Genomic DNA, 13,795 nt, shown 5'->3' with positions numbered 1-13,795 from the left:
ATGGGGAAGAGCTATAAACTGAGGTCCCTAAGTGCTAAGGAAGCCCAGACCCTAGCAATCTACCCAGAACTAAATCAATAGGTACAAGTAAGTCAGCCATTGGCAGGAGTCTTGCCATCTCCAGGCTACCCACTCATGTCTGGGTCCTTTGAGAGCTGCCGCATGACTCAGGCTCTGAAGGCCCAGTCTATAAACAGTACTTTAATATTTGTATAAATAGACCACAGTATTACCAAAAACAAAAACAAAACAACAAAAAAATAAACCCTGCAAGAATAGATCATGGAAAATTCTCACTACACACAGGCCTCTCCTGTGCTGCCAGCACCCAGGGCCTCTCTGGCTGGTGACATGCCATGGGAATGCTCAAAGGAAAAGGGCCATCTTGTGGGTATTGTAAAGAGCCTGAGCACCCAGACCCTTGGCTCCCTGCCCATGCTGTTGACCTCTTGATCTATTACAAAAATAATGTCAGCGGGTGGGCGGGAAGAGGAGGAAGGGGGCCTCTTGCTCAGTGGCCGGCTCTGTGGTGGCAGCACCCTCTGCCCAGGCTGCAGTGCATGTTGGCAAGGAGCAGCAAGCAGATGGCGCTCCACTCCCTATCTCTGCACATGCCGGACAAAGGCTTGCACAAGCTGGATCAGAGGCTCCTGAGACTCTGGGCTGGCTTTGGAGAGAGAGGTGGCCTTGCCCTGTGGCGAGGGCAGGACTCCAGCAGCAGGGGAGCTGGGGGTTCCCCTTCTGAAGTATCTTGAGAGGCTGGAAAGCAGCGTGCTCTACAAGAAAAGCAGCAGCTTAATGAGGTCCAGGACCACTGTTCCTGACCCCAAAGGACAGGCAGCTTCCAAACAGCTTTCCCTGCTGACCAGCCCAACAACCATACCAGCTCTGAGCTCAGCTCCTGTTTCATTCGCTGCTTGTCCCGCGGGTGCACAGCCGGATCCCTGAGGTAGCGTACTGCTTGGGAGATGAGCAGATAGAAGCAGTTCTCCATGGTGAACATCAGGAGGGACCTGGGAAGGCAGGTGTGAGCATACCTCACAAACACAGCTGAACCACAGCCCAGAGAATAGCAGCCCATAATTGTCCCAGGCCCTTAAGACTCAGGTCTCACTTTAATGTTCGGGTTCCTTCTGCTTGTGTGCTGAGTCCCACAGCCTGAGTAAGGGATTCTTTTTTCTTGTCCAGCTAAAAGAAGAGAAGCAAGCAATAAAAAAATCAAACTAACCATAACAGTGGCCAGTTAAGGTCTTGCATACCAGTTGCCCTGGTACGTCCCAGGGTATTCATGGGATCTTCTAGCATGCCACCGTAGGAGATGCCTAGGCTCCCGGGGCTGGATATGTCCCATATTACTCAGAAGTGATAGACCAACTGGAAAGTTATGCGGGGAAGGGGAAGAGCCCTACCTCTCCAAGCATGTTGAGGGCCACGTTCACTGTGGCCAAGAGGGTTCCAAAGGAGGGGGCCACTTCAGAGTCAAAAGTGGGAGTGGTGAAACTCAGGGCAAATAGGAAGTTGTATTCTGCGAGATCCAGGGACTGAAAGACAGAAAACAGCACTCTGGAATTTGCAGGGGGCTCTCCAGAGTACAGCAGTGTACTGCAGAGCCCAGGTTCAAGGCTAGTTGTTGAGAACCCAGTGTCATGTATGAGGTGGTAGTTAGTACCTGGTCCAGCAGAATCTGGCAGACATCTGGAGTGAAGTGGCGCAGGGCTGCCAGGGTCCTGCTGAGAATCTTGAGAAGGCCATACTGGACTGTGTGTAAGGCTTGCTGCTCTGAGGCCTCAGTGTCAGCCACAGGCTGCTTAGAGGAGCAGCCAGATGGGGCAGCAACTGTGGTGGTGGCCGTGGTAGTGGCTGGCCTCTGAACTCGAGGAGTGACAGCTGAGGGGAGGCCATCCCCATTTTTGTTCTGAGGAAGAGTCAAGAAATGGAGCCTAAGTTAAGGGAGATAAAAGGTGGTCCTGCCATCAGTGATGGGGCAGATAAGAGTGGCACTGCCTGCGGTGACAAGATAGGGGCTTTGGTTACCTGTAGGTAGTGCTGTAGCATCTTGCGGCTATGTAGGAGGGAGGTACAGGCCTGGCACAAATAACCCAGGTTCACCTGAGACATAGGAGGGAAAAACTCATGGAGCAACCCCAAACAGATTACTCTCCAGGACACCAGCAGGCCTCCCCTCGCACTGACTGACGCTCTAACTTAGGAGCCACCAGGAGGGCTCAGGCCTGGCATGTTTCAGCTGCATTTCTTGCACATTACATGGTTCTCAATACATCAAAGAGATACTGCAGAAGAACAGAGGTGATGTGACCTAGTTAAGGTCATATAGACAGAAGCCTATGGACTTCTCCAGCTTCCAGGCCTTCTGAGGGTTTTGAACCTCAGTCTCCCTCACAAAGCCCAAGTTCTCAACCTATCCAGTCTCACTTCACTGTGAAGGGAAGAACTGGCCCATGGAAGCAGACTGTGCCGATTCTGTGTCCCCAAGCAAGAAAACCATACTCAGAAATAGCCCAACATTTCCTCAGACCTTTCCAAGAAGTAGTGTTTTAGGCCCACCTGGACATCACGCATAAGCTGAGGCAGGTGGAAGTGCCACTCCTTCCTGAAATGGGATAGTTGTAGGATGAAGCCCACAGTGTGATCTGCTTCCTCCAGGCAGGCTAGACTCTGTACCGTCCTCACTGCATTGAGACACTATGAGGGGAGGACAGCAGAGAATGCTCAGGGACCCGGCACACCATGTCCACCCACCTATGGAGATCAGGTCCTGGGCCCACATATGCTGAGGTCGCTGGCATTACAATGAAGGCTTCCTCTTAGGTGACTCAGTCAGATTTCTTCTAGTATCTCAAAGATGAGGGCATTGATACCCCAAGTTCTACAGTCATATGTCCCAAGTGGCTCTGGGTATCCCCTTCTGTGAGGTAGACAGCCCTTACCTGCAATGTCCGCTCCTGATGGACACCCACAAAGTCCAGAGCCTCAGTCAGGAAATTGTAGCGTAGAGTCTTAAGCAACTGCTCCATCAAGGATATGGACAGGCGGTAGACCCCTGGCCAGGATGGGGCATCCAGGGACTTTCGAGAGGTGCTGGGTGTCTGTAACAAATGGCACACATGCTCAGGATTGAAGCCACAGGAACCCACTGAGAGCAGCAGAATCTCTGTGGTCCAGCTACTGGGAAGAAAAAAATCTCTTGGAGTGGACAGTGACAGTTATTACTAGCATAAGGGGTAACGCTACCAGATTTAGCAAGAGCAGAGCGTTGCTAACCTGTACCTGCCACTCATCAGCTATATCAGCGTGGCCATGTCCCTTGCCTCACTCTGGCTCTCAACGTGCTCCCTCTAAATTTAGGAAGGCTGGGCTAGAGGAAGAAGATTTAGCAGACCGAACAATTCAGACAAGAAGTGCTGTGAAGATGACTCTAGACCAGGACACGACTGCTGCCAGGCAGAGTTAACTGATGTCCCTAAAGGTGTCGGGGAGCACGGATGGGATGGATGGATGACACGGGCAATCACATACACGGCTGCAGTTACACACTGACTTCTGAAGTGATGACAACTGTCCTACTCTCCTGGCACTGGTGACACTTTTTTTGTTTGGTGTTTGGGACTAGACTGGCGCCAGGTTCATGCTAAGCACACACTTCGGTGCTTCGGGTGGCTGCATTCCTGAAATTAGGCATGGTGCCAGGGGCAGGAGGCTTTGTTCTACCAGACAGCTGGGATAATATACGGAACGAGCAGCAAGATGGGGGCACCTGTAACCAGAGAGCTACAAGAGGCAAGATCCTAGCACTCACCTGTCCTGTGCCATTGCTGCTAAGCTGGTACACACTCAAGAGGGGCAAACAGATGCTTTGGGTGATGCCAGCTCCAGCCACTGCTGTGGCTCCCTGAAGGAGAAACCCATAATTAAGACAGAACCTTAAAAGACTTGCCAATGGGGCAAAAGACCTAACTCTGGCTTTAGGGAGCATGGGAATCATTCAGCACAAGCAGGAAGTCTTTTCCATCCTAAGCAGCCTCCTACCTGCTGGGTACGAGCCAGGGTGAGGAGCAGGTGCAACGCAGCCTCAGTAAAATGCAGGTTCTGCTTCATGCGGAGGCTCACCTCCAGGGTGGTGAGGAGTGTGGGCAGAATGGGGAGCCTTCGGGTCACCTGTAGCCACGAGTCCCCATCCTCATCCACCTCACAAAGCTCCTTAGCCAGATGCAGTCCCAGGACACATACCTGCTGGTAGCCAAGGACAGAGAAGGAAAGGTGGAAAAGAGCAGCTGAGGAAGAGGAAGAACGCCAGTCCTGGGCCTCGCTACCCATGCTCCTCTCAGGAGTATGGCTGATGTCACTCTTGCTTTTTGCCCTGCTAGTCTCCCGTGCTCGCTTCTCTAGGAAGGGCAAGTCCGCCAGTTCTGCCACTGGCAATCTAGCCTCTTGCTGACCACAGCATTCACCTTCATCTCCAATCTTAGGTTTTATCCAAACACCAATGTTTTACACACTTAGTTTTAATATCGTTATTACTTGAGAATTTCCTATTGTGTATACTGATCATATTTACCCCTTCAACTTCTCTTAGATCTACCTATACCTCTCTACCACTCACCCTCACCCATCTTTCTTCTTCTTCTTTTTTTTTTCCTGTTGTTGTTTGAGACAAGGTTTTGCTGTAGCTTTGGAGCCTGTCCTGGAATTACCTCTTGTAGACCAGGCTGGTCTCGAACTCACAGAGATCCGCCTGCCTCTGCCTCCCAAGTGCTGGGATTAAAGGCATGCACCACCACTGCCCGGTCCATCTTTCTTTCTTAATCACCAGGCATGGTGGTACATGCCTTGGGGAGGCAGAGGCAGTCAGATCTCTGTTTGAGGCCAATCTGGTCTATATAAGTGAGTCTCTGGCCAGCCAGGGCTACATAGTGAGATCCTGTCTAAAACAAAACGAAAACCACCAATAAGAAACACACTGAGTCCAATTATGCTGTTCAGATATACATGTCAGCAGCCACCAGCTGCCAACAGTACCACAGCTATGGGTGGAACTTTGAACACTGAATAGACAGGACCAGAAAAGAACCTTTCTGTGACACATGTCAAAACACTAAGTTACAGAACACGAAAGGAATGTCTTTTTGTAGTATACAATTTGACCCACATAACCATGAAATACCTTTCCTTACTTTAAAAAGGGATCAACATTCTGAGATCCAGAAGTGCTATGGTCTACACTCAGAACATCTTATTTAAAAAGGAGCAGGGCAGGGATGGAGAGACAGTTGAGAGGTAAAAGCACTTGTTGCTCTTGCAGACAACCCAGCTTTGGTTTCCAGCAACCATGTTGTGTTCAAAACCATCTCTACCTCCAGTTCCAGGGGATCCACTAGCCCCTTCTGACTGCTGGGGACATCAGGGATGCATGCAGGTACTACACAAACATACATGCAGACAAAACACTTGTGTTTATAAAATAAATATTTTTAAAATTTTTAACGAAAAAAGAAAAACAACGGGGCTGGAGAGATGGCTCAGTATTGAGGAGCATTTGCTGCACGGTCCCGAGGACTGGAATGTGGGTGCTGTAGACAGGTGGATCAGCAGGGCTCACTGGCTTCTAGCTGAGGTGAGAAAATATAAGCCCCAGGTTCAGGGAGAGAACCCTGCTTCAAAGGAGTAAACACTGAGTTTGAGGCTGGTTTGGGCATTGCAGGACCCTACTTAAAAAAAAAAAAAATGCTGGTAGTAACCAAATAACCTAATAGGTTGTGAGCTTATAGTTTAAAAATCACTGTTCTAGCTGGGCGGTGGTGGCGCACGCCTTTAGTCCCAGCACTTGTGAGGCAGAGGCAGGTGGATTTCTGTGAGTTTAAAGCCAGCCTGGTCTACAAATCCAATTCCAAGACAGTCAGAGCTGTTACACAGACCCTGTCTTGAAACACACTACCTCAAGAAAGGAAACATTGTATATGTTGTATTGTGTACACACAATCGACCAATCCATAGACAGATAGGCAGGCAGGCAGACACAGACAGAAGATGCTGCCCTGAGGCTGGTCACACACACTTCTCGTGGTCTAATCTTCCTGGCTGCTCCCCGTGACTAGTTGTGGCTGAAACCGTAGGGAGGGTGGAGCTTCTCCATGGGCTTCTCAAAGCCCTGACTTCACAGGGCTCTAGGGCTCCTCAGGCTTCACCTTCCCATTTCCCCTAGGCAAGTGACAGCTGCCAGTATGGTCTGTCTGTGACAGAACACCTGCTATAATCTGCCCTCACCCCATCACGCTGGTCCTTATGCCGAGGCCGAGGGCAGTCATCTGTTTCCATGCTGTCCTTGTCCTCTGCAGCACTGCCTGATGCCAGGCTGTGGCGGGTCTGATCAAAGAGTGCAATCACCTCTTCTTGGAGAGTCTCACAGACATTCAGCACCAGCTGGGAGTACTGCGGGATATCACTTACTGCAGAACAGATGGGAAGGAGTGCTGTCACAAGGCAGGCCACTCTTACTGCACACCAAGGCTGTCTTCCTAGGCCGGGGCTGGAAAGGCAGTTAAGTACTAAGAGGGAGGGTGTCACACTACTGCGAGGGGGAGAGTTCTAAGACTGACACCTTGAGACTCACAGGAAGCATGTTAGGAACTATTAGCTAGGCTGCCTCCTCACCTCGCATCTCCTTCATCTGTAATACCGTGATGAAGGCAGAGAACACCTTGGCCTTGGTCTTCTCCATGAGCTGCTGGTCTGCCTGCAGCACCCCTTCCAGGACCTCTGTCAAGGGCCCAAGGATTTTATCCACAGCACCCAGCTCTCTGAAAGAACACAAGTGGAAGCACTGCACCAGAGCCACAGGCAGTCTGCCCGTCTCCGCTCCAAGAAAGGAAGGGCAGGCAGGAAGGGTGGGGAGGCCCCGTTGAGGCAGACGGAGGCCCGGGCCACCTCTCTCGTCATAGCACTCACCGCTTCCACTGCCGCAGGAGGACGAGCAGCAGTGTACACATCATGGAGCCGAGCCGGAGGCAGTTCACTGATGTTGCAACGAGGAGCTGACAGGAGGAAGAGCAGCAGTCAGGAGTCTGGCTTCAGGCACATCTCTTGGCTTCCACTCAGTGTTTCCCTGCCCTCCTCACCTAACACTGACTGTTCACAGGTGCAAGGAACTGGGGTACCTCTTTACCACTGCAGCCTCACCTCCTAGGCCCCGAGCACTGACCTAGGCTCTATGCAACAACCAGATCATGAGGTCCCTGTGTGACCCCAGGGAGAGGAGACCCCCCAGACATACTTACTAATGCCTTGGTCCCATCAAGCACATCAAGAAAAAGCTGGCGCCGCACTGCCACATCAGTCAAGTGCATGATGTCGGCCTGCAAGTGCACAGGAAAAGGATTATGTCCGAGACATTCCTCAGACTTTAGGAGCCAAGAAACACAGGGCCCTATGAGGCAATGACCAATTGAAAAGTCATTGTGTCCCTGATTAAAATGAAGCTTCAATCCCTAGTTTTTTGGTCCATCCTTGGATCTGGTCAGAATCAAGCCCAGATTTGCCTTTTCCTCAGAACCACATCCTTTCTCTGCTCATCAGTTTTCAAAGGCTTCCCAGGGGTCAGGAAATTCAAGCCACACCAGCCACGTGACTTTCAACCCCACCAATGCTCACTCTAGCCCAGCCCTCCCTTTCTAGTTTTTTGAGACTGGTTTCACCATGTTGTTATGCAGGCTGCTCCTCACTCATAATGCTGACTTAGCCTACCCACCAGCATGTGCCAACTACAGTTGGCTCTTCCATCCTTCCTGACCATAGCAAGTGCTTTCTACTTCTGGACTTGGCACTTGCGATGCCATCTGCCTAGGTGTCTTGCTCCACAGGCTCGTCACCTGAGGCTTCTTCACACACTTAAGGGAGCTGGAGCATCACCTCAGAGACCACTCTAACCACGCTTACCTCATGTGTTAAGTACCACAGTACCTCAACCATTAAGCAAAGTAACAATCTCAAGTTACCTTTTTTCAGCTGTGAATTTTATAAATTTTATAACTTACCTCTCTTAAGGTCACTCTCCATGAGAGCAGACTTTCCTGCCTATACATTGCAGTAGCCCTGGTGCCTACAGGTGTACAACAAATATTCTAACAGCCATGGATGGGTAGATGGGTGCATGTGTGGATGGGAGGGAGGAAGGAATGAGAAAAAAGGGAGAGAAAGAAAGGGAAGGAGGGACCAAGGCCCACCAGGTTCGTTTCCCAGAAAGCAGAGGACAGCAGAGGCACAACTTAAGACTGCTGTCTGGCTGGATTTTAAAAGGCAGTGACACGGAAGCAGAGATGCAGGCAGCCAAGCCCTGCATCAGGCCTGAAGACTTGGGGTCTATGGTCATCGCATCATAGCAAGAGTAAGCACAGACCTATTCTGTGCTTAAAACTCCAGCCACACAGGTAGCCTGGACTGGAAAACAAGGCAGAGAGGTGTGTAAGGTTTGGGAGCAAAGAGCAACTCAACACCATGTGCTATGACATAGTGTGACAGTATCAAACTATGAAAATGCCAGGAATGGTGGTGCGGGAGAATTGTCTGTATTCTGTCAATCATGTTTTAAATAAACGCTGGTTAGCCAGGCAGGAAGCATAGACGGGGCAATGAGAACAAGAGAATGCTGGGAAGGAGGAAGCCCATTCCTCCCAGTCCTGCCTAGACCATCGAAGAAGCAGGATTTGACCTGCCCCGCTGAAAAACGTACTGAGCCATGTGGCTAACATAGATAAGAATAATGGGTTAATATAAGTTGTAAGAGCTATATGAAGCCTGAGCTAATGGGCCAATCAGTTTTATAACTTATGGAGATCTCTGTGTGATTTTCTTTGGGGGCTTACGGGCTGTGGGAACTGGGCAGGATATAAACCCCAACAAGCAGCCCCTCGTGTTACAGAATGGTGCAAACCCTTCCCACACACCAGCACTCTCTCTAGCAGTGGTGAGACGGTCAGTGAGGAAAGGCTGCACAAGCCTGAGGCCCTGAGTTCAGACCCCAGAACTCACATAAAGGTGGATCTGACTCCACAGATTTGTGCACACACTAATGATAAATAAATTTTAAACTCACTATACAGTGAAGAGGCAGTGGCCTCCATCCTTTCCTAGAACCACTGAAAACACAAAGCTGCGAAGAGTCACAGATGCCGTGTCCAGAAGGCACAGCACCAGAGGCAACTATGCATCCCATGAGAGGCGCACCCCAGACCCAGCCAGGCCCAACACAGCTGAGAAGCCTTCAGGATGTCGTATGGATCTGAAACTTCTTTGTCCTGTACCCAAGATGTCCTATTAAAACTCAGCCCCAAGCACCTGCCCACCCTCATCTCTTGGCATAAAATCTGTTGCATTTTAGTTCTCAGGGACAAACTCGGTTTCTTTTTATTCCAAGGAGCTGCATGTGCTTGGATATCACTGCCTCCTTACAACAAAAGCCAGATGCCCAAGAGGTGCTTACATGACTGGTGGCAATGATGAGAAGCATCCTCCAGGCAGAGACCAGCATCTGATACTCCAGCAAGGACGTGCAGCTGCTGCCCTCTGTTTCAGCCATGTACACTGCCAAAGACTTGACATACCCTGACCAGTAGGCAAAGCGTTTCTCGCTGGAAAACTTCTTGAGTGTATCTTTTAAAGACTGGTCTAATGAACCCCTATGGTGTCAAGAAAACACAAACCCTAGTCAGAATTCAAAAGTAGATGGGAATGAGATGAAAATAGGCCCTTGTTGAGGCAGAAGAAACCAGCTCATACAGCAACCAGCTCTAGAATCAGCTCCAAAGTAATGAGTAGGGCCGAGGTTCTTTCAGGAATGCCTCCTCCCCCATCAAATCCCAGGTACACACAATCGTCTTAACACTAACTCTGACAACCATAAATGCCATCAATGGACCGGCCAGGGAAAGTTCACTGGCCCTCCATAAAAATGGGTCAAACCATCTCTTTTGTCTGACCTGCTTAGCAACCTAACTCAATGATAGGCCTCTGCCATCTCCCACTGCATCTCTGACTAAAAGTCCATGGGAGAGTGCTGGAGACATTGCTTATTGGTAGGACACTTGCTTAGCATGCAAGAAGCCCGAGTTTGACGCCTAGCACTACACAAACAACACAACTACACCACAGGGGAAGGGACTCACTTAACTACGTAGTATATCTCCAAACATATTATCTTCATGATTAGGGCACAGGTCTCCAGAATGCTGGGCTGTGGAGGGGAGAGAGCAAAACACACTAATTACATGGAAAAAACACATTTCCATGCCAACCCTTCTGAGAGCAAAGACCTCACACTTGGAAAACAAGTAAACACACCTTTATGGAATACAAACTGGCACCCGCCACTGAGCAGGGCACTGTGTGCACAATGTGGAGACATCAGAGCCTTCCACCCGAGCAGGCATGCCACTCTGCTTCCCAGAGGACAGGAAGCAGGCACTGCTCTGCAGAAGGAGTGTCCTGTGAAACATTCTGTATGTTCAAGGCACAATCTTCTTCTCCACACTACAGACAAACCCTTCCCCCAAGGAACTCCCAGGCACTGCCCTACCCTCCACCATGGCTCACCTCAGATGTCTCTGAGGGAGGAGAAAGAGTTCCAAACAGCGGGCTGGTTAAATTCTCCCAAAACTTGGGTCTAGAACAAAAACACTTGTTAAAAATGACTTTTTCTTCCCCATAGTCCCCTTCTCTCTAGTCCCCTTGCTAATATTTTTTTCAAGTTTTAATGTCCCAACCCTAAAATGTTTTTCATAAATAAACTGTTCTTATATAAATGTAAAAAATCCATTAATAAGCCGAGCAGCACTCAGGAGGCAGAGGCAGGGGAATCTCTGTGAGTTCGAGGCCAGCCTGGTCTACAGAGCGAGTTCCAAGACAGCCAAAGACAAACAGAGAATCCCTGTCTCGAACAGTCCAGACCCAGGTTCAATTCCCAGCGCCCACATGGCAGCTCACAACTCTGTAACTCCAGTTCTGGGGAATCGAACACCCTCACTAACATAGAGTATATATAGGCAAAACCAGTGCACATCAAATAAAAACAAAAAATAAAAAACAAAAACAAACTCAAACAAACAAACAAACAAACAAACTAAAAACCCCAGCGAGATGAGGTGCTAGAAGCCTTTAATCTCTGCACTTGGGAAGCAGAGGGTTACAGGACTGCTCTGAGTTTGAGGTCAGCCAGGTATATAAAGCAAACTTCTGGCAAGTCAGAGCTAAATAATAAGAGCCTGTCCCAAAAAAGCAAACAAGAAAAAAAAGTTAGAGTCCCGGGTATTTAACTGTATGCTAACTGGTGAGCTCCTAACAAACCCACTTCAATTTTACAGATATGAAGAAGCACACTCATGAATCAGCTACCACTCAGAGGAGACTTACTTGGTTCTGAGGACAAGCATAGCACTGTCCCTACGATCTTGCCACAGGGCATGAAGGAAGGCAATGGCTGCTCGATGCAAGAGGGGTGGGCACCAGTATCGATCTTGTTGCTGGGAATCAATCAACTCCAGCACCACATGGAGACAGCTCCACACACCAAGGCTGAATTCCTGCAAGAGGAACAGGCAGGCATTCAAGTTCCCTAACTGCACTTCCAAGAAGTATGCTCAGCTCCACCCAAGGTACAGGCTCACCTTAGAGCCATTGCTGCCATCCTTCACTTCCAGATTCAGAAAGAGCTCGATGAGACCTGGCTGCGTCTCCACAGCGACCGTAAGGAACTCCAGAATCATGACTTTGATGCGCATGTCCTCAATCTTGCTCTGAAGGCGGGTCAGGAAGGCATCACGAATGGCAGCTGCATCACTGCCCAGGCAGGCATACACTGACATTGGGGCCACCTGGAGACCAGAACACACAGGTTTAGGGCTCTGTGTCCCAAAAAACTCCAGTGGAGTTTTGTAGAAAGGCAGTGAGAAATTCCAGGAAATTGAAAATAAGCAAACAACCCAAACTTAAATTTCTGGAGTGAAACGAATGTACAGAAGAAACAAAGAAGGGCTGGGGAGATGGGTCAGTTAAGTGCTTGCTGAACAAGCATGAAAACATGAGTTCAGATCCTTAGCCTCCATGTAAAGATTGAGGCCGAGGAGCCTTCTACCCCTAGTACTGGGAAGCAGAAAGCAGAGGACCTCTGGGTTTGCTAATGAGCAAGTGTAACCGACAAACAAGCTCCAGATTCAGTGAGACACTCTCAAAATGTAAGATGGACAGTGATGTAGGAAGACACCCAATGTTGACCTCTAGCCCATACAAACATGCACACCTATGTGCGTATGCACACATTCATGTGCACACATGGCTGCTAAACATTTTTCACAGCTGAATTAAGTAAAACACGAAGTATCGGTCTACTTATTAGATTGATATAAAAGAATTGATGATGCTATCGTGTTAAGGATATAAAATTTGGTGTTAGACTACAAAGTGGGCAGGGCAGCGTGGAGCACGCCTTTAATCCCAGCACTCAGGAGGTAGAGACAGGCGGATTTCTGTGAGTTCCAGAACAGCCAAGGCACACAGAAAAACCCTGACTCAAAAAGCTGAAAGAGTACAGAGTGCAGGGGCTGGAGAGACAGCTCAGTGGTGTAAACACTTGCTCTCAGCTGGGCATCGTGCTGCACTCCTCTAATCCCAGACTCAAGAGACATAGGAAGGCGGAGCGCTGGGAATTTCAGATCAGTCTGGACTACATAGTTAGGACTCAATTTCCAAAACCAACCCACCAAATAAGAACCCCCTTTCTTGCAGAGAACCCAGGTTCAGTTCTCAGAACCCACAGAGTAGCTGACATTCATCTGTAACTCTAGTTCCAGGGATCCCATGCCCTCTCCTAAAGAGGGTGTCAGGTGCTGCATGGTCCTCAGTGCACTTAACTGTCCCCCATGAGGATAGAGACATGTAAGTGGTAGAGTGCTTGCCTAACATGTACAAAGTCTTGGGTTCCACATCAAGCACTATAAGGAGATTTTTAAAAAAAGTGGTGGAGAGCCAGAGAGCAACAAGGAGTATCCACGTCCCAGTACTCAGCTGGCTCCATGGGTCCTACCGTGGCCAGACGTTTCAGCAGCTGGATGGCCAGGCGAGGCAAAGCTGGGTCATGTCTGTGGTAGATGTACTTGGCTAGGACAGCAATGAGGTTGTTGCCGTGGGCACCTGAAGCAAGGAAAACAGACAGCAGGGTGCCTATTAGAAGTCCAGGTGGCGAATGCATTAATGACAAAGAAAAATTTCTAAAGAAATACTCTTTGATAATTTACAAAAGCCACTATACTGAAAATTTAAAAAAGAAAGAAAAAGAAAAAAGATAAAAATTTGAAGCCTCAAACCTCCAGCAGGAAGGTCAGTAAGATGGCTCAGGGGGTAAAGGGTGCCAAGCCTGTCAACCTGATTCAATTCCCAAAACACATAAGGTGGAGGGAGAAAACCAAGTAGCACACAAATATGTGTTCATATGCACACGCATGCACATACACACACAGAGAAAACCTCTCTGGTAGCACAAGCTTGTGATCTCAGCACTTGGGAGGTGAACAAAGTAGGACCAAGAACTGAAGGATGCTGTCAGGGTCAGCGAGATGGCACAGAGCCCAGTGACCAGAGTTCAACCCCAGGACCCACAGGACAGGAAAGAAAGAGTGACATCAGACATAATGCACACAAGGATAATAAAAGAAAAACAAAAAAAACAAAGCAAAAGAGTTCAAGAACCCCTTTAGCTACATAGACACTTTAAGGCCAACCTATGTCTCAAAAT

General features: G+C 49.1%; 1 protein-coding gene across 3 annotated transcripts in view; it reads right to left on the bottom strand.

Moving 5' to 3' along the window:
• Window positions 1-186: 186 nt before the first annotated feature.
• Nup188 (nucleoporin 188) overlaps window positions 187-13,795 on the bottom strand; it is a 57,567-nt gene continuing 43,958 nt past the window's right edge. For 2 of the 3 annotated variants that reach the window (XM_038337772.2, XM_038337770.2), the window contains exons 25-44: window positions 13,088-13,194; window positions 11,673-11,879; window positions 11,419-11,588; window positions 10,603-10,672; window positions 10,176-10,243; window positions 9,494-9,689; window positions 7,293-7,370; window positions 6,964-7,049; window positions 6,670-6,815; window positions 6,283-6,464; window positions 4,048-4,251; window positions 3,818-3,910; window positions 2,949-3,107; window positions 2,566-2,703; window positions 2,035-2,109; window positions 1,670-1,915; window positions 1,410-1,541; window positions 1,115-1,188; window positions 884-1,013; window positions 187-776 (exon numbers count right to left, since the gene is read on the bottom strand). In XM_038337772.2, coding sequence (XP_038193700.1) covers window positions 600-776; window positions 884-1,013; window positions 1,115-1,188; window positions 1,410-1,541; window positions 1,670-1,915; window positions 2,035-2,109; window positions 2,566-2,703; window positions 2,949-3,107; window positions 3,818-3,910; window positions 4,048-4,251; window positions 6,283-6,464; window positions 6,670-6,815; window positions 6,964-7,049; window positions 7,293-7,370; window positions 9,494-9,689; window positions 10,176-10,243; window positions 10,603-10,672; window positions 11,419-11,588; window positions 11,673-11,879; window positions 13,088-13,194 — 2,738 coding nt within the window. In that variant the 3' untranslated portion in view covers window positions 187-599. The remainder of the gene's footprint in view (window positions 777-883; window positions 1,014-1,114; window positions 1,189-1,409; window positions 1,542-1,669; window positions 1,916-2,034; window positions 2,110-2,565; window positions 2,704-2,948; window positions 3,108-3,817; window positions 3,911-4,047; window positions 4,252-6,282; window positions 6,465-6,669; window positions 6,816-6,963; window positions 7,050-7,292; window positions 7,371-9,493; window positions 9,690-10,175; window positions 10,244-10,602; window positions 10,673-11,418; window positions 11,589-11,672; window positions 11,880-13,087; window positions 13,195-13,795) is intronic. The other variant, XM_038337771.2, reaches the window with a different exon arrangement.

The sequence above is a fragment of the Arvicola amphibius genome, chromosome 7 (assembly GCF_903992535.2).
Source record: "Arvicola amphibius chromosome 7, mArvAmp1.2, whole genome shotgun sequence".
NCBI classification, from domain to species: domain Eukaryota; kingdom Metazoa; phylum Chordata; class Mammalia; order Rodentia; family Cricetidae; genus Arvicola; species Arvicola amphibius.
This window is presented reverse-complemented; position numbering and strand designations above follow the sequence as displayed.